Source organism: Mus musculus, chromosome 4 (assembly GCF_000001635.26).
Source record: "Mus musculus strain C57BL/6J chromosome 4, GRCm38.p6 C57BL/6J".
NCBI classification, from domain to species: domain Eukaryota; kingdom Metazoa; phylum Chordata; class Mammalia; order Rodentia; family Muridae; genus Mus; species Mus musculus.
In genome coordinates, this window is record NC_000070.6 from 46,012,270 (window position 1) to 46,031,749 (window position 19,480).

General features: G+C 44.1%; 1 protein-coding gene across 8 annotated transcripts in view; it reads left to right on the forward strand.

Moving 5' to 3' along the window:
- Positions 1-19,480, forward strand: part of Tdrd7 (tudor domain containing 7) — a 69,740-nt gene that overhangs the window by 47,243 nt on the left and 3,017 nt on the right. For 6 of the 8 annotated variants that reach the window (NM_001290475.1, XM_030253051.1, NM_146142.2 and 3 more), the window contains 7 exons: positions 797-999; positions 4,600-4,734; positions 6,261-6,347; positions 8,536-8,670; positions 11,126-11,236; positions 13,388-13,890; positions 17,378-17,538. In NM_001290475.1, coding sequence (NP_001277404.1) covers positions 797-999; positions 4,600-4,734; positions 6,261-6,347; positions 8,536-8,670; positions 11,126-11,236; positions 13,388-13,890; positions 17,378-17,538 — 1,335 coding nt within the window. The remainder of the gene's footprint in view (positions 1-796; positions 1,000-4,599; positions 4,735-6,260; positions 6,348-8,535; positions 8,671-11,125; positions 11,237-13,387; positions 13,891-17,377; positions 17,539-19,480) is intronic. The other 2 variants (XM_006537518.1, XM_030253050.1) reach the window with 1 other exon arrangement.

Consider the following 19,480-nt stretch of genomic DNA (forward strand, 5'->3'; position numbering starts at 1 on the left):
CTAATCTTGAGAATGGACAGGGCAGAGGTCTGCCTTATAGCTTACACTCAAAGAGAAAAGTAGACAGAGGCACTGAAGTCCCATACAGAAATGGTGTTCTCATTTTAATTAGCTTAGTAGATGGACTTAAGAGTTGCCATATGTGTAAAATATTGAATTCCAATTGTCAGAGAACTGAAAGAGATTAATAATACTGCGCCTGAGCCTGTGGTGGCTGAAGCATCAGTCTCTTGATGAATCTATCTGTGGTGTCCTCAGGGTCAGGGGTAAATAGGAGGAGAAGGCGGAGGAGAGGGAGTGCTTCCGTTTTCAGTTATATAATAATATTATAAGGAAAAGTTGTACATGTTTAATTGAAAACAGAAAACCAGCATAGGAAAGGTATTATAAGTACATGATTTGCAAGAACAGGTTCTTGTTCATGTTAGTCTCGTGGTTTACGTATGGATTTGCATATATCTCAAAGGCTGCTCCTTTTGTGGTAAAGCTCTAATTGGTCATCAGTCTCATTACGTTAAGAGTACCTGCTCTAATTAATATGTCTTATAGTTTTTGGTTGTGAGCAGCCTTTAATGGCTGAGCCATCTCTCCAGCTCTCTAATGTGTCTCTTAAAGAGGTACACATCACGCCATTCATCTACAGATGTGTAAGGTAAATATTTCAAAACAAAACTTTCATTAAAAGTGTTATAATGCTGAGGTAGTGAGTATAATTCTGTGGTCTAAATGGCCTATGAACTCAGGCATCCATGGTGCTTCTGAGTAAGTAGAAATGAAGGCAGTTGCTGCTTTTCAGGGTTGGAGGTTCTGAATGATGACCCTGACCTTGTGAAGGCGGTGGAATCACTAACATGTGGGAAGATCTTTGCTGTGGAGATCCTGGACAAGTCAGATGTCCCGCTGGTGGTGCTGTACGACACGTCAGGAGAGGACGATATCAACATCAATGCCACCTGCCTCAAGGCAATATGTGACAGATCTCTACAAGTTCATCTCCAGGTAAGTGTGTGTGTGTGTGTGTGTGTGTGTGTGTGTGTGTGTGTTGGGTGGCCAGCAGAGTGCCTGTCTAGGGAGGCAAGAAAGAAATTCTGTTCAACATAACTAAGTAGCTTGTATTGGTTCAAACTTCAAGATTTTGATATCATGTAGTTGATTTTAGGCATATTCAAGCACAGCACAATTTGGCAAAAAGTTTCCTGGTGATCATTAACTCAGCCTCCGGTGTATAACAAAGCTTCTGGCAAGATTACATTGAGACTCTTATAAAGTATAAGTGGTATCTCCCATAGGATGCGTTCTGTAGAATAACTAAGGAAGCAGGCTCAGAGTAAGATAACTCTTGATAAGGGTCTCTATGGACTGACTGAGATAAATGGGCTCAAGATAAAGGTCTAAGGAAGCCCGTGTGGCCATACAGGTAGCACGGAGTTCACCAAGCTATTATCCACCTCTGCTCCAAGCATTCTGAGCAGAAACTGGCTATATACATCTCTTCCTTTGAAGAGGCATCCTGTATGCTTAACACTCCTGCCTGATTTCCCTAGTTCTCCTCTGTGAGCACAAGGGCCTACATGCCTCTTACAAAAGTAAATTGTCAGGGGCTGGAGACATGGCTCCTCAGTTAACATGTTTCCCATACAAGCAGGAGGACCTGATCCCATCCTGCCACCCACATACTACAAAATATAAAACAAAACAAAACCTCAACTCCAGTGGCATGCATCTAGAATCCCAGCTCTTGGGGAGCAAAGACAAGAGTGGTACCTAGGACTTGGCAGGCAAGTTGTGTGGGCAAGATAGTGACTTATTTCATCAAGAGCCCTTGTCTCAACAGATAAGATGCAAAGTGGTTAAGGAAAATACCTGGCATCAACCTCTGATCTCCATATGAATACATACATGCAGGAACCCATGTGTACACACGTGCACAGAAAAGAGGAAAAAGACGAGAGTGAGAATAAAATCACATGAAAAGAAAGTTATAGATTTTAGGCAAATAATTGTTGTCACCTGACTGGAGAAACAAGGAGGGGATGCAGAGGGGAAATGGTGTCACCTTACTGTAGAAAAGCAAGCGAGCAAGTAAATGGGAAGTGACAAGCTAGTATTTATTTCTCAGGAAATAAATTTCTTTGCTTTCCATTTTCTTTTTGTTTTGTTTTGTTTTGTTTTGTTTTTCTTTTTTTTTCCATTTTTTATTAGGTATTTAGCTCATTTACATTTCCAATGCTATACCAAAAGTCCCCCATATCCACCCACCCCCACTCCCCTGCCCACCCACTCCCCCTTTTTTGGCCCTGGTGTTCCCCTGTACTGGGGCATATAAAGTTTGCAAGTCCAATGGGCCTCTCTTTCCAGTGATGGCCGACTAGGCCATCTTTTGATATATATGCAGCTAGAGTCAAGAGCTCCGGGGTACTGGTTAGTTCATAATGTTGTTCCACCTATAGGGTTGCAGATCCCTTTAGCTCCTTGGCTACTTTCTCTAGCTCCTCCATTGGGAGCCCTGTGATCTATCCATTAGCTGACTGTGAGCATCCACTTCTGTGTTTGCTAGGCCCCGGCATAGTCTCACAAGAGACAGCTACATCTGGGTCCTTTGAATAAAATCTTGCTAGTGTATGCAATGGTGTCAGCGTTTGGATGCTGATTATGGGGTGGATCCCTGGATATGGCAGTCTCTACGAGGTCCATCCTTTCATCTCAGCTCCAAACTTTGTCTCTGTAACTCCTTCCATGGGGCTTTCCATTTTCTTAACCACTGAGCCATCTCACTCATCCAGCCCACTGTTTTCCAGTTTCTTCAGTGAAAGTTTTTATATGAAATTTTCTTACAAAGATTAAAAAACATGAGAAAAATTTCATCCATGAAAATATTGCTAGTCTGAACATTCTTTAAATCTTTAGGACATAACAAATTAAATTATAAAATATTCAACTGAAACAATTGGGTAAATGCTAAAGAACAGGCTTACCATTTTAAAAACCTGATAAAATCGTTTAGGGAAAGAGGCTGTTAACAAATGGAACTATGATTTTAAAAAAATACTGTAATTTGGTCCCCCCAAAATGGCTGAGATTAAAATCTTTTATGTTGGTTAAAGTTTTTGAAAAGCATTAATACTCATGTAACACCCCCCACTTGCCCCTACTGCCTTTAACAGGCAGGAGAGCTGGCCCAGCCACTCCTCTGCCCAAAAGGTGGCATGAGCAGGGGATGATGTTCCACCCCTTGCCACCTACAGTAGTTGAGAGAGCTGACCTGAGGTCATGAGAGTGGGATAGCCGGCCCTGCCCCTCACTGGCCGGAGCACTCAGGAGAGGGAACCTTGTACCCCACCTAGGCAGCACAGTAGAGTAGAGATGGCCTTAATGGTGAAGGCACAGGTGAGCCAGGCCCCAAGGATGTGAGAGCAAGGGAGCTGGCCCTCTACCAGCTGCAGCACTCAGGAGAGTGAAGCCCTCACCTTGATTGGGCAGCACAGTAATAGTAGAGCTGGCTCTGGTGGTGTGGGTGCAGGTAAGCTGGCCCCAAGGGCTTGAGAGTAGAAGAGCTGATCCTGCCCCCTGTTGGCTGAAGCATTGGGTAAGCTAGCTGTGGCAAGGCTAGAAAGTTCACCCTGGTAGTGAGGGTATTTGAGAGCTGTTAGGTTGACCAACTCAGCTACCACCCCAGGCCAGATCCAGAACTTTGAATTGGCCCACCCCGAAATCTCTCTCACCTGTGAACCACTGAAGCATGTGAAAGGCCTGGTCCTGCAGTTCCAAAGCTGCATGATCTCCATGATACAGTGCAACAATAGGAGAACCTAGAGGAGTCCCAGTGAGGTTCCAGTATTGATGATGTAGCCGAAGCCAGAGGTCTGGAACCAGACCAATGACTCAGTGCAATAAACATTTGCAAGTAAAGATGTGTGGACAAAGAGTATGTTGGGGGACACACCACAGCTTCCACAATGAGAACGCTTTGTTTGTTTGTTTGTTTTCTTTTGGAGGGTTTCCAGGGCAGAGGGTGGATATGAAGGGATGGGGAGATGAGTGCAACTTGGAGTATGATGCGGAACTCAAAAAGAATCAATAAAATGTTCAAAAATATTATCACCACCACCACCCACTATGACTTACCACCAGCCCCCACCCACCACCACTTGCACATCACACCACAGGCTGGCGTTTAGTCTTGCAGTAGTTAGATTTTTCTGATGTGTTACTCCAAAGTTAAGTGCTTTGCAATTTTGCAAACTGCTACTCTGCCCTAACATGTATATCAACTGCACTACTCTTCCTGATAGAATTAATAGGGGCACTGATGCATACTATCATACAATCTGCAAATAAAGACACTTTGAATTTAAAAAAAACCATGTAGTCCATAGTGCAGGACTCCAGCCCATTGGATGATATTACCCACGTTGAGGCTAGGTATTCATTCAGTTAAATCTTTCTAGAAACATCCTCCTACATACATGCCAAGGTATTGGATTCTCAAAGTTGTCAAGCTGACAACATTAACCGTCACAAATGTGTAAGTGTGATGGGCTATTAGGGAAAGAGAAACATTTGGCGTCAAATGTCTCCATGTACCTTTGCTCGTTCCAGGTGGATGCCATGTACACAAATGTCAAAGTGACCAACATTTGCTCTGATGGAACACTCTACTGCCAGGTGCCCTGCAAGGGTCTGAATAAACTCAATGACCTTCTGCATAAGACAGAGGACTACTTCCACTGCAAGGTATGGTGGAGTACTGTCTCCTGAGATCAGCCTCAGACTACAAGCAAGGGGCTCAGAATGTATTAGGGTAAATATTTGTTTAATAGAGGTTGATTTTTCAAAATGGTGGGTAGAAAATCCATATTTTAGAGCCTTGGGGAAAAACTCGCACTTCTGCTTTATAAAATGAAGGTGTAGCAATTTGTTCCAGTGAAATATCACAGATAGTCTCAGTGTTCCTAGGACAGTGCTTAGCATGTAGGAAGTATTCAGCAATGGAGTAGTTGGTTACTTAGGGCAGGCAACAGATGTGCCTTAAACAGGTGTCCACAGGAGCCAGCCTGTCAGGCATCACCCTCTAGCTCCCTTCTGAGGAGAGACAGCCCATAGATGTATTCCATGTTCAGCTGTGTGAGCTTCGTCCCTCCTGCTTTCTTTCTACCCTCCCTTTTGTCTTGAGTCAGGACATGCAGAGGTGTTAAGTCACTAATAATGACTTCCTAACCTCCAATGTGATGTAATTATAATCCAGAATGTGCTATGGTTTCCAGGTAAACAATCCTGCTGCTTCAGCCCTGACCTCTCAGCCCTGGAAGGAAACCCTTCCTTTTACCTGCAAGGGATGTCTAGCACCTCAAGTTACTTTGTTCAGCTTTATATTATTTTGGCTACTTGACTACTCTCCTGCCTTAGGGTAGAGACAATTACTTTATTAGTTTTTTATGTTCCTAACTTAGTTTCATGTAGAATATGTAGTCTAAAATATGTTTTGAATCTCTTATTCATACTGTCTGGAGTGGAAACATCAAATATATAGCTTTACTCCTTTTTGTTGCAGGTGTGTGTGTATGTGTGTGTGTGTGTGTGTATAATGTATGTATGTAAAGTCCCATTTGCTAGTTGAGTTTGGGGTAATAGACTCCCAGAGAGTCTAACTTGATGAGGATTCGTTTGCCTAATAACTAAGGATGCTGAAGAATACTCAACATTTCCTAGTGCTGTGCCTCCTAAGGGGAGTCATTGTGCATAGACACTAGCAACAGTCAGCAGAACAGCAAGCCCTGGGCAGGCCCTCAGTGCTGGCTGGGAAAAGGAGGGTCAGAGAAGAACAATGTCATTGGTTAACATCTCACTGGTACTTCTGTCTTTGTTTGGAATTAAACCGTTAAATGCTAAAAGGTGGAGGGAAGAGGTCTTCATGGCTGACGCAGCCTCCTGCCTTCATCAATCTGCTTTCTGGTCTCGTCAAACCCAGCAGCCTTTTCCTCTGGAACTGATAGAGTCAGAGCCCACTGAACCCCACTGACCCTGCTAACACTGTAGACATTGTAACAGGGTAGGTCTGTGAGCCCTGTATGTGCTGGGTGAGTGGATAAACTAGTTCTAGCCAGCATGACAGCAGAAGCACCATGGTAAGTAAGCTTGCTGTGTCTGCTGCAGCTGTTTCTGGGGAGGAAGGGTGAACAGTCCACGCCTCCATGTTGTTCCCAGTGCTGTATTAATGTTTGCTGAGAGTAAAAGCTATTTCTTGCTTTTCTGTTTCATAGCACATGACCTCTGAGTACTTCATCTCGCTACCCTTCTGTGGGAAGATCTGCCTCTTCCATTGCAAAGGGAAATGGTTACGAGTGGAGGTAAAAATCAGCCTCTTGGCGTGTAGAGATGATTGCTAAGTATTTCATCTATATGAACAGATTTCTCAAAAGTACCGTAAGCATGCTTGGCCTCATCGCCAGTGTCTGACAGCCAAGCTCCCATTCTTATCTCCCTTCCTCTGCTCTGAGGAAACTTAACAGCTACATTTCTTCATGGTCTTGGTATATTTATGACTATATGTATAGCTGTGCTATGTATTGTATGTAATAGAATCTTTATTCTATAATTATAGAGATGAATATGTATTTAATATGCATAGTAATTAAAAACACAGGACTAGGGAGATAGCTCAGTGCTTGTTACATACACAAGCATCAGGACCTAAAGATGAGTCCCCAGCACCACAAAAAGAGCCAGGCATGGCAGCAGATGCTGTAAACTGAGCTCTGGGAGGGAGAGAACCTCTAGGCAGCCTTGTTGAGCTGATAGGCTTGAATTAGTGAGCTTTGGGTTCATTGAAAGATCCTGTTTGAAAAATGAGGTAGACAGTGATTGAAGAATATTCTCTTTGGCCTCTGGCCTCTACGTGTATGTATGTATGTATGTGTGTGTGTGTGTGTGTGTGTGTGTGTGTGTGTGTATGTGTGTGTATGTGTGTGTATGTGTGTATGTATGTAAAGTTTCATTTGCTAGGTGAGGCTAACTGGTGAGGATTCATTTGTCCTAGTAACCCAGGATACTTAAGGGGACTCAACAGTCAAGTTAAATGTTAAGAGACAGAGTGTGTGTTCATGTGCTCTTGTACATATACATGTATACACAGGGATGATTAAATGAGCAGCTTCTTTAAATTTTTATGTAAATAAGTGTCAGAGAATGTCAAGGCATCGGAAGCACCCCTTCCACCCGGCTCCGTTGCCGTGGCGTCTTTTCTCACTGCTGTGTAATATGGCAGCCTAACACTGTACTCTTGTGATGAGTGGTCACAGGTTTTGTTGCCACTGTGACCCTTCCTGTGTCCAGTATTCCTAAGAACCGCAAGGAAACCAACCCTAGAAGACAAGAAACATCATTTGATTGCTTTCTGAAATGCTTCGACATATTAACTGTACTTACTTTTAGTAAGACTCAGCTGTCCCTAACCAAATGAGAGCAGCAGTTATGGAGTTGTCCTTCAATAGTACAGTTCTCAGAGCGCTGAGGGCTAGAGTGTGCCACATGCTCAGATGGTATTACTGAGCTCTTAATGCTCTGTTGTTTAGTTGATAATATTTAAATGTACAGAACGTTTTTTAATTTAAAATGTAACTCAAGACTCTGAAAAGTTAAAAAAGTAATATGAAGAGCCCCCATTTAGTATTTGTGTAACCAGTCTCTAATACCAACCAGGAGATCAACATTAACACATGTAACTAATGTGCAGGGTTCTCTGTTGTTTCTCGGATTGTCCCACCATGGTCTTTTCTGCCCTGTGATTCAGTCTGGATGCCTCATTGGGTACCTGAACCTGACATGTCTCCTCTAAACCTTCCAAAATACTGCTAGTTGGCCTTGCTTTTTAAGACTCTAAAGTATAGGGCCATTTTGTAAATTTTCACTCAGTTTAAATCCAGATTTAAATTTCTGCTATGTGTTTTGGACAAAAGTGTTTCTTAGTACATGTATAAATATTTAGAATAAGTGTATGATTTTATTTTACTGCTATTAAATTGTTTAAGTGATGTCTTTGTTCTTGACCGTTATACAAGAGTTGCTCATACAGTTCACCCATTGCTGAACATTACTCCAGACCTTATTTTACCCTGCTGACATTTTTAGCTTCAGATTTTTTTCATTTGGCAGTAATAATAAAAGCGACTGGGTTTTATAGTAAAACTGTAAAGTATGTTATGATTTCAAAAAAGTTCATCTTGAATTATTGGTATTCTTTATTTTCTTACTAAGACCTAAGAATTTTTTTCCACATTTTAATATTTTAAAAAGCACATTATCTAATTAGCATATTTTGAGAATTAGAGGACTAGCAGCCACTGCTGTCCTCACACTGGGCAGGCTTGTTGAGTAGCGCTTGTTTTCTCACTGTCGAGTGACAGGAGAAAGGTCCATGTTGTAGTCCAGCAGTATTTGATAAATACCTTTACACAGAGAAGCCAGTAGCTGACTGTGCTGCAGGCAGTGTGTCCGTCTCCTGCTGTGACAGGAAGCCCGCTGCTCATCTCCTTGCAGATCACTAATGTTCATAGCAGCCGTGCACTCGACGTTCAGTTCCTGGACTCTGGCAATTCGACATCCGTGAAAGTGTCAGAACTCAGAGAAATCCCACCGCGGTTCCTGCAGGAAATGCTTGCCATACCCCCTCAGGTACGACCTGCCCAGGCCTGGAGATCTCAGTTCATAAGGAGACTGGAGAGTGTCCAGTGTCGCTGTTCACTGGTTTTCAGAAGTCAGTTTGGCTGACTTAAACAAGAAGTAGTCACATTTGCAGAGAACTGTTTAGTAAATGTTTGTTTTCAAGTACATTGAGTCATTAGACTGTCACCTAAGTAGAAGCTCCATTATAGTAATCACAGTGCTGACACTGACTAGCCAGCTTCCGCACTCTTCCAAGATGTTTTACATAAGTGTTTATTCCCAGGGTCTATGTTACTCGGTTCACCATTCTTCTGTGAATGTGTGTACATGTACTCATCCTTCTGTAATACTTTCTCCCATATATGAAATGGGAGTGATAACATTAACCATAGCCTGTCCTCTCAAGGAGGATTCAGATGACAGTTGGGAATCACTATAAACCTTTTGGTATTGTTGTTAAAAACACTTACTACCTTTAAAGGAAATAGAGGATTATTTTACAGGAATATATATATGTGTATATATATGTGTGTGTGTATATATATACACATACATACATATAGATATATATATACATACATACATATAGATATATGTGTATGTGTGTGTATATGTATATACACATATAATTTAATTGGTATATTCTATTAAATATTTATATCTAACTAATGTATACTATGTAAACAATATATCATTATTATATTCTATTAAACATATATACTATTTTATTGGCATATAAGGAATATATGATTAATTATTATGTTCTGTTAAATAGTCATTTATACCAGGCATGGTGGCATATTTCTATAATCCCAGCACTGGGTGGGTAGAGGCAGAAGTCTCAAGGGTTCATGGTCATCCTTTGCTCTGTAGTGAGTTTAAGGTTAGCCTGGATTACATGAGACCTGGTCTCAAAAACACAGCACACAAAAATGGATTGCATGATGTCCCTTGACTGTTTTCCAGAAGACACCTGTCACCAACAGGGCTAACATAAAAAGCATGGGTTGCCGTGACTAGCATGGCTTTCAACATTTCTTTCCGTTGCTTTTTTCTGACAGACAATTATAGGAAGAATTTAACTCTCTTGTAAGCCTGCTTTCATAATGTCTCTTACCCTGTTGATATGCAGCCATAATACTGGAAGCCCATGGCCCTTTAAGTGCTACAGTTCTGTGACTCTGCTCTGGCCTCCATGTCTCCTCATGGCCATGGCCATAGGGCTTGTATCATATTAACAAGGTTCCCTGGCTGGAGAAAGGGGCTTCAGGCCTACTGTTGCCTCTCTGAAAGTCACATGGTAGCCCCTTTATGCTGCAGTGTTGTATTTTCTGTTAACCTTGACTAGATTCCTTATTGGGTAAGTCCTACTATTTACTGTAGGCCCCTAAAGGCCAGCCTATCCACCTCTAGTTCACATCTCCCCAAGAGCTCTAAGTAACAGAAGCAAACCCATAAAGGTTGACTGTGGCAGCTCTTGATTTTAAGTTATTTTAAACATGTGAATCAATTGCCAGGATTTAAAAACAAACAGTATTTGTCTCTCACTAGAGTGCTTATTTTAGCATTTCTTTTAATCATTTAGAAAATCTGATTATATTAAATGCTCTCTTTTGGTGGAAGAGCTGCTGAGCAGTCTATGGCCTGTCCTGCTATCAGGGCCTGTACTTACCTGTGTACCAGCTCATAGGGCTGCCTACTACCATCTTGTCTCTGCCCATGGGTCCTGCAAAGGGTTCTCTCCGCTCTGAGTGGCCTAGCCATCACCTGCAGCTTTTCCAGGGAAAGAGCGACTCCAAGCCTAGGGGGAGGGGAGCATGACAGGGCGCTTAGAGAGCACAGAGAAGAATGTGGGGAAGCTTTCACGCCGGTCACAAATGTCCTCCATTAGTTCAAGATTCACACATGGCTAAAGGAATGGCAGACGTCACTGTCCCTCTTGTGGCATTCTGCAGCAGCTTGGGCGTAAGAGAGCACTGGGTGGGGGAGGGGGGCGGGCATTTGGGTACCCGAGGATTTGAGGGGTTTTGCCCTTGCTAGTTCTTCTCATCAGGAGGTGAGCACAATTGCTCCGCACCCCTGGTTTCTTGAGAGATGCTGAGTGAAGTAGATAAGCTTCCTTTGAGGCTCGAAGCAAAGCCAGGTTGTCCCAGGTGTCCCATCTGTTCAGTTCTGTGACCTGTCGCAGGCTGCTCTCTCAACTCCTTTCACCATCTATAAAATGGTACACAGCATATGTTGGACCTGTGAGGTGATAATAGTGTCTGGTATAAACCCCTTGGCTCCTGGGAGGATTAAAAAAAAATAGTGACATAAGTAGATAACATAGAGCAGACCCTCAGACCAAGGGCTATGACTGCTGTTATCTGTTGCAGAGTCTGGCTTTAGGGAAACAGATGTTAGACCTATCTTAAGACAGTGTGTTCACTCCATACCATGTTACGGTTTTTGTTTGGTTTTCCAGGCTATAAAGTGCTGCTTGGCTGATCTTCCACAGTCCATTGGCATGTGGACACCAGATGCTGTTCTGTGGTTAAGAGATTCTGTTTTGAATTGCTCGGACTGTAGTATTAAGGTTAGTTATCTTACTGGTCCTGAGATGTCTGGAAAGAGCTGGAACTCAGGGTTTACATTGATGAATGTCACCTCACTGTCATAAATGGACACGTTTTTACTTCTAAGAGATGAGTTATACATGTAGCTGTAGATATTTCATGGTTTATTTCTATTTAAAGAGTTAGCTTCCATCTCCTATATTATTCAAAACCCCTTTTCCTGTTATTAATAAAGTAACAAGGAAGCTTAGCTTTCCAGTTTTTCTAAGAGATAAATTGTGATCATATCTCTGGATATATATTTTAAGACAATTTTTTTTGCTAGGTTGGGATGAATTATAAACAAGTCATTCACTGCTAACCTGGTGTTTGCCCATGTTTTCCTGAAGTTCCTTAGCTTGTTGCTCAATTTTCTAGAGTGAAGAACATTCAGACACTGCTGTTAGCTCTCATGAAAAGTGTTATTACATCTAAACACAGAGGTGAAATCCCTCAAACAGTACCTTCCCAAGGCTATAAGTCATTTCCCCTGCCCTGCCTCCCCTGCCCCTGTGTGCCTGTGGAGTTAGCCCTGAGTCTCCTGTCCCTCTGTGCCTGTGGAGTTAGCCTGTCTCTCCTGTCCCTGTGTGCCTGTGGAGTTAGCCTGACTCTCCTGTCCCTGTGTGCCTGTGGAGTTAGCCTGACTCTCCTGTCCCTGTGTGCCTGTGGAGTTAGCCTGACTCTCCTGTCCCTGTGTGCCTGTGGAGTTAGCCTGACTCTCCTGTCCCTGTGTGCCTGTGGAGTTAGCCTGACTCTCCTGTCCCTGTGTGCCTGTGGACTTAGCCTGACTCTCCTGTCCCTGTGTGCCTGTGGACTTAGCCTGTCTCTCCTGTCCATCTGTGCCTGTGGAGTTAGCCCTGCCTCCCCTCTCCCTGTGTGCCTGTGGAGTTAGCCTGACTCTCCTGTCCCTGTGTGCCTGTGGACTTAGCCTGACTCTCCTGTCCCTGTGTGCCTGTGGAGTTAGCCCTGCCTCCCCTCTCCTTGTGTGCCTGTGTTGTCCAGACTGCTGCTGTGCACCGTGCTCATTGCATGCTCCATGCTAGTGCATTTACTGGTTTGATGATGCCTTTTTTTATGGTCTTCATTTATCACAATCGTATGTGTTGTTTTCTCGACAAAGTCTTAGATACACAGGATTGTTTTTTCCTTTTGAGATAGTGCCTTGCTTTGTAGCACTGGCTGGCCTGGAACTTGCAGTAATCCTCCTGCCTTGAGCTCTGAGGTGTTGCTATTACAGGCTCAGTTCACAGTTCTCAGCTTTAAAAGTATTTTTTAGTGGTTAATTTTAATGATACTCTGCATCATAAATCTCAGGACAATCACAGTATCTCAGTAGACATCAAAGAATGGATTTAAATGGTCACTGAGGGAGCACAGTGTTCAGAGTAAATTGTTCTCTGCAGGCTTTCTTACAGGTGTCCATCACTCTTCCTGCCCATGTCCCTATCTCCCATTTGTGTCCCTGTTGATAGATGATAGATGGACACAGCCTGAAGTGTCTCATTCCTGTCGTCCTTAAGACATACTGGAGGAGTTGATGAGAATCACTGAGTTGCCCAGCCCTCAGCCGTGCACCCACGCAGCCAGAATGACCCTGTTCCCCATGGATGGGGTGAGAGGTCAGAAGGGCTCTCTCTTGCTGGAGTTGCCCTCTCCTCTTCTTCCCCGGCTCCTCTGTGTAACTGGGGAAGGGGATGCAGACAAGGGCCAAGCAAAGAATTGGGCCCAGAGGTCCCACTAGCTGCCATCCTGGGGTCCTCCGCTGCCTGAATCGGGTGCTTGTCGTCAGCCTGGCTGTTTGATTGTTGAGGCTGGGTGGCAGGTGTGTGCAGGCTTCCTGTGGTCCTCTTGCTCTGCATTGGTGTCACTGAGACTTGATGATGCTACATTATGGCCCTTCTTCCCTCAGTGTCGGTAGCCACTTCTTACACAGTACAGCATTTTTTTTCTCCCATTTTATGTTTCCAAAAGATTTACTGGTGTTCTGGGACCTATTAGGCTGTGATAATCCATCTTACCATGAATAGTATTTTTGCAAAATACTCTGCTTTGGTATTTAAGGTTAATATAGATTCTGCTTCTCAGAATTGTCAATGAGGATTTTGTAAGTTGCTTCTTTCCATCTCCCAAAGGTTACAAAAATGGATGAGACCAAGGGGGTTGCCTATGTGTACTTATTCACTCCCAATAACTTCCCGGATCCCCATCGCAGTATTAACCGGCAGATCACAAACGCAGACCTGTGGAAACATCAGAAGGATGTGTTTCTGAGCGCGGTGTCTACTGCGGCCAGTTCCCCTGGCAACAGGAATGGTGGCACACCTGCTCCGGGCAGCCCTGCAGAGAGTCTCAGAAAGAGCCACCCAGAGGTTATCAAGAAGTCTGTCCTGGACCATACCAGCTCTTTCTCCTTGGAGGAACTGCCCCCTCCTGTCCACCTGTCAAGGTCAGGGGAACACATGGATGTGTATGTGCCTGTGGCCTGTCACCCAGGCCATTTTGTCATCCAGCCCTGGCAGGAGATCCATAAGCTAGAAGTGCTGATGGAAGAGATGATCCTGTACTACAGCGTGTCCGAGGAGCGCCACATAGCGGTGGAGCGAGACCAAGTGTACGCAGCCAAAGTGGAGAATAAGTATGTCCTGGGCAGAGCTTGTTCTTCTAAGAGTATAGAGCTCATGAGGGTCCTTAATGTGTCCAGCGAGATTTGGCCTGAACAAATGAGAATTTTGAATGAAAAATGGATTTAGAAAATTGTGCAAATTTTGTGATGTTTAAAGAAATACATGTAAAAATGTACTAACCATTTTCATGTTAAAAGTTAGTGTTACATTAGCCGGGCGTGGTGGCGCATGCCTTTAATCCCAGCACTCGGGAGGCAGAGGCAGGTGGATTTCTGAGTTTGAGGCCAGCCTGGTCTACAAAGTGAGTTCCAGGACAGTCAGGGCTATACAGAGAAACCCTGTCTCAAAAAAACAAAAAAAGAAAAAAGAAAAAAAAAAAGTTAGTGTTACATACATAAAATGAAGTTTTTTTTAAATTAAATGTTTATTGTGGAAAACTTAGAGGAGAAAAAAAACATTAGAAACTAAAACTAGCTCCCAAACATAGCATTTTTTAGCTACTTCTGTAATCTTTCCAGTTTGGTCTGTATATCTGTATCATTGATATGCTGTTATAAAGTTGTACTTGCTTTTCAAAAACTCTAGTAGTCTGTGCTAAAAATTCCTCAGAAACAGTTTGTGGCTGAGTGATTATCTGTCTTAAGGGGAAAGCAAAATTAGCATTTTTTTACTTAGGTAGATTCTCCCAGGTCTTTTGAGTATTATAAATAATAATAGTCAATATTATAAAGAATAAACCATTGCTTCCACCTCTGGTTATTCAGTAAGAGTCTCTGGAAAGAAACTGTTAGTTGAAAGATGCAGATTCCCAGCACACACTGGGGTTGCTTCCTGGCAATTGTGAGCACCATTTTAGGGAGTGGCGTGCATTGATTGTTCCCCGCACCTGTGCCCTGGTACAGGATCTGCCCCAGTGGAGCACAAGCCCCCCCACTTCACACTACACATGCCACTGGGGCTTAGGAAATGAAGAGCCAGCCGAGAGAAGATGAGCTTCTTAATGCTGAACACAAATCCCCACCCTGTTTTCCCTCCATCACTCCCCCAACACACACACACACAGAGTTTAAAAAAGGTCACAATGTTAATTTTTTTTACACAAAATACTTCCTTTCTTAAGATAGTCAACATATATGCATATATAAAAATGTCATTTTTATGAGAGAAAAAAACAATTTTTAACTCTTAAAATGTGGAAAAGAATAATAGTGCTCATTTTGAAAATCATGAGCCTGTGTCATGAGCTTTTCACTGTATAATTCATTGTGTCACTTCATTCACTACAAGTAAGCGTAAGTAGGGTTGACACTCAGTTTGTATGAGTCTGTCTTAATCAGTCTTCCCAGGTAACTTAGTTCTCATGCAGATGGCATCAGAGGGTGGATGAGTGATGTTGGTGTTGGCTCGGCCAGCCAGGAGAGGAAGAGTTGCCCCTCCGGCTCTCCAGCATACAACCGGGGCAGCTCTGCACCCGCACTCCGGAGCTTTAACCAGCTAGCTGTTCATGGATAATGGATATTTTATAGATAAGATAATATTAATGATTTTTTTATTTTTATGCGTTAACCAGTGTTAAGTGTTTAAAGAGCTTCTATCTTACTTAAGACTCTCAACTGTTGAACTTTATTCCCAGCTATGGCAAGCTAATGCATAGGAATTCGATACGGTTTTTAAATTGTCATGGTCTCCAAATCTCTTAGTGAGAAGCACTTGGAAACACATTAAAGCCCTATCCTCCTTTCTTACCCAGCCCCTGAGTCTAACCCTCAGGAAAAGGCCCAGCATCTGCGTTTTTTAACACTCTGGGTTATGACTGCTCTGGAGTTGATATCTAGTCCAGTCTGAGCCTCTGTGTAGTAATCACCGGGCTTCAGAAGTTCAGCTGAGCAGAAATACACCCGTTTTCTGCAGTGCTCTTTTTATTCCTCTGTACTCAGTGGACTGGAGACACAGAGCGCCATCCCTGGCCCCCTGTAGCTCACTGATGATGCTGTGGGTAGAGACCAAGTGTATTTATTGTACCCCTTTGAGCAACCTGCAGCCTGCAGCCTGGCATCTCTACCAGGAAAAATCCCCTCCAGTCTGGTCTGCAGTTTTCACTGAGTTATCTGCAAATGGTGGCTGGCACTTTTAAATGCCTATTGTAACGCCAAGTATCGAGCTAGACACTTGGAAACAAAAAGTAAACCGTTACACAGGAGACAGCTGAGGCTCAGGCCAGTGTGACACTGCAGGGCTATGGGCCAGGGCGATTTCCGTTCCTGTGTGCTTGGCTCCCAACCCCCAGCTGTTTGTCATGAATCCTTTCTGTATCCCAGTTGTCTGTGAGATACATACATTCTTGCTTACTGCATCTTAGACCAAGGTTCCTGTGTTCCTTAGAAGCCCTCAGTCACATACAGGGATTAAAACTGGCCTCGTTGTAAGCTACTAGCTGTTTCACCCTGGGCTTGCTTCAGGTTTCTGGCTGATAAACTCATTGCAGAGAATGCTTGGTCCTGCCACCTGAGGTCCAGTCCATGTCAAACAGAGAGAAAACACATTTGTTAAGGAGAAGAGAGAACTGAGAATGGGAGGGGCTCCAAAGGAGGATACCCAAAAATAATGTTTTGTTCAGAACTTTTGATCTCTTCCCCAAACAGCCACCGAGTCCTCTGCCTTCACAAGTCCTCACTCTGGCCTCCCTGGCATATCTGCCCCTGCAACCATCATGTCCCCTCAGCTTTTCCCTGCTCTTAAGCAGCTCTCTGGCTTCCCCTCATCCTACCTGCGACTCTCTTTTCATCGTGCAGACATAGACCATACATCAGATGTGGCCATCTTGTGTCTCCACAGAGTGAGGGATCCCTTGCCTTGTCCTGACCACCCCCATGGCATCTGTTTCAGCCTAAAGAGAGTGACAGTGCAAGAGCCACTGCCTTTGCGTAGCCCCATGAGGCCTGTAAAACTCCAGCCTGTATCAGAGAGGATCCAGGGCCACAGCAGGCAGTGCTAACCTCTGGGGAGAAGCAGCCACAGTTGCTTCCAAACTTCCATGGCTCATTTGTGTGTGTGTGTGTGTGTGTGTGTGTGTGAGTGTGTGTGTGTGTGCATGTGTGTGTGTGTGAGTGTGTGTGTGTGTGTGAGTGTGTGTGTATGCGTGTGCGTGTGAGTGTGTGTGCGTGTGTGTGTGTGTGAGTGTGTGTGTGTGCGTGAGTGTGTGTGTATGCGTGTGTGTGTGTGTGTGTGTGAGTGTGTGTGTGTGTGCGTGTGTGTGTGTGTGTGTGTATGTGTGTATGCGTGTGTGTGTGTGTGTGAGTGTGTGTGTGTGTGTATGTGTGTGTGTGTGTATGTGTGTGTGTGAGTGTGTGTGTATGCGTGTGTGTGTGTGTGTGAGTGTGTGTGTGTGTGTGTGTGTGTGTGAGTGTGTGTGTGTGTGTAGCATATAGTGCTTGTTTCCCTTTGGAAAGGGTGCTGACTTGGCCTGTTTTTTCTCTTTGTAACCCAATGTGTCCGTAGGTGGTACAGGGTACTTTTAAAAGGAATCCTGACCAATGGGCTGGTGTCTGTGTACGAGCTGGACTACGGCAAGCATGAGCTCGTCAACATAAGGAAAGTGCAGCCCCTAGTGGACGTGTTCCGAAAGCTGCCCTTCCAGGCGGTCACCGCTCAACTGGCAGGTAATTTCTGCAGTGGGGCTCAGCTATAGTGGGGCTTGCACTCTGCTTGGTGCTAGGTTTTTAGTGAGTGCAGGGTCACTAGTTAGCCTGCTGTGTGTTGCTTCAGCTTTTTAATGCTAGCAGCATCCTGTCCTCGGTGATCATTTTCATGGCCAGTCTGTTCCCCTGCCCCCCCCCCCCCCCACTTTTTGACTTGGTTTGCATTGCCTGATAAATTCCTAAAGCTGCAATCCTGGGATAGATAGCGATGTTGCTTGGTTTTCCTCACTCACAGTCTCCCTGTTTGGGGGACTATATTATCCTATGGGCTAGTTGTCATTTCCCCACCCCCAGAACTGCAGATTGAACCGCGCATCGTTTGTGGGAATGCTAAGTACAGCCTGAGCTATACCCCTACCTCCTGCAGCTTATTTTGATGAACATAAAGCATTCCATTGACCCAGTATTTCCCTGGTTTGAACAGTAATAAAAACAAGCAAAAGGTAACAGAAACTTTCAGCCTAAATAACCAATAAGCACAAATTAATTATTTTTAATTCTAAACTTAGTAACTGCTACACAATCACAAGATTGTGTAAGGGCTAGTGAGTTTCTTGTTTGCATCATAGCACAGCTTATAAATGTGTAACTTCACCACACAGTGACATTTGGTATGCTTATTTAATGGCTCTACACTGGACACTGCTTTGTATGTTGCCTCATGAAGTCTTCCTCTGCCCTTTGAGAGACAGTTCAGATGTGGCTCCCCTATGAGTGACCACTGGGCCCCCTCAGTTTGAACAAAAGGCATGGAGGCCAGCAGAACACCTGTGCTTCTGGGTCCTCAGTGTCCTGCCATGCTGGGACAGTGTGGCCTTGCAGCCTCCTTGAGCCACTTGATGCCTTCGCTGCTGCCTGAGGCCCTGGCCTTTTGTACCCCATATGTGGGGCAGTTGGGGGACGAGGTGCAGACAAGGGTGGATGTGAATTCTCTGCTGGTTGCCCAACCTCTAGTGCAAGATCATTCTGAGATCCTTGCCCTCTGCCCTGTGCCTGACTGCTAGGATTCAAAGCAGCTTCCCATGGCGGTTGCATGTAAAACACAAACAGCACTTACACAGCACTTTGTCTGTGCCATGGCCACTAGTCAGTCTGGGCTTGCAGTAGTTTCTTCAGATTCAATACTAGCTTTTCCTTCATTTCCACTTTGAATGCCCAAGTTTACCCAATAGCATGTTCTGTCAAATATGGCATCTCACTGCCAAGAGGGTTCTCTGAGGGATGGGTGCCTAGTGTCCCTGCTGTTTTGACAGGGCCTTCAGAGTGTGCACACGCGCGCACACACACACACACACACACACACACACACACACACACACACAGAGCTTTCTACTGTCCTAACCCACACTGCTGTAGATCTCCCCCTGAGCACCCTCTTGCAGTGCACCACACTGTCTGATGTGAATGCTGTGTGTTCATTTTCATTTAGCTCAAATATTTTGAAATCCCTTTGGGGACTCTTTGGCCTGTGAGTTAGAATTGTGTTATTTCTTCTTGATGTCCTGCGATTTTTTTTTTTTTTTTTTTTTTTTTGCTAGCTTTCTGTTAATCTCCATTGTGGTTTGACCAGACATTGTGTGGTTTTTGTTGTTTTGAATTTGTTCAGGTGTTTTATGTCCCAGAATATGAGTCCATGAAAACTTGAGAAAAATTATAATCTGCTGTTAGTGGATGAGACCTGTAGATCTAACAAGTGTTGAGTTTAGTGTGTCCTGCTGGAGCTACCCCTACCCTGTGTGTGTGTGTGTGTATGTGTGTGTGTATACAGGTATGCTGGTGCCCATACCTGTTTTTGTTCCTGTTGAAAACAGAGGTCAATGCCAGGCATCCTCCTGTTTTGCTCTGGACCTGGTATCTGGAGTCAAGGTCCTCTCACTGGATGTGTGTATTCAATGTGTTGATG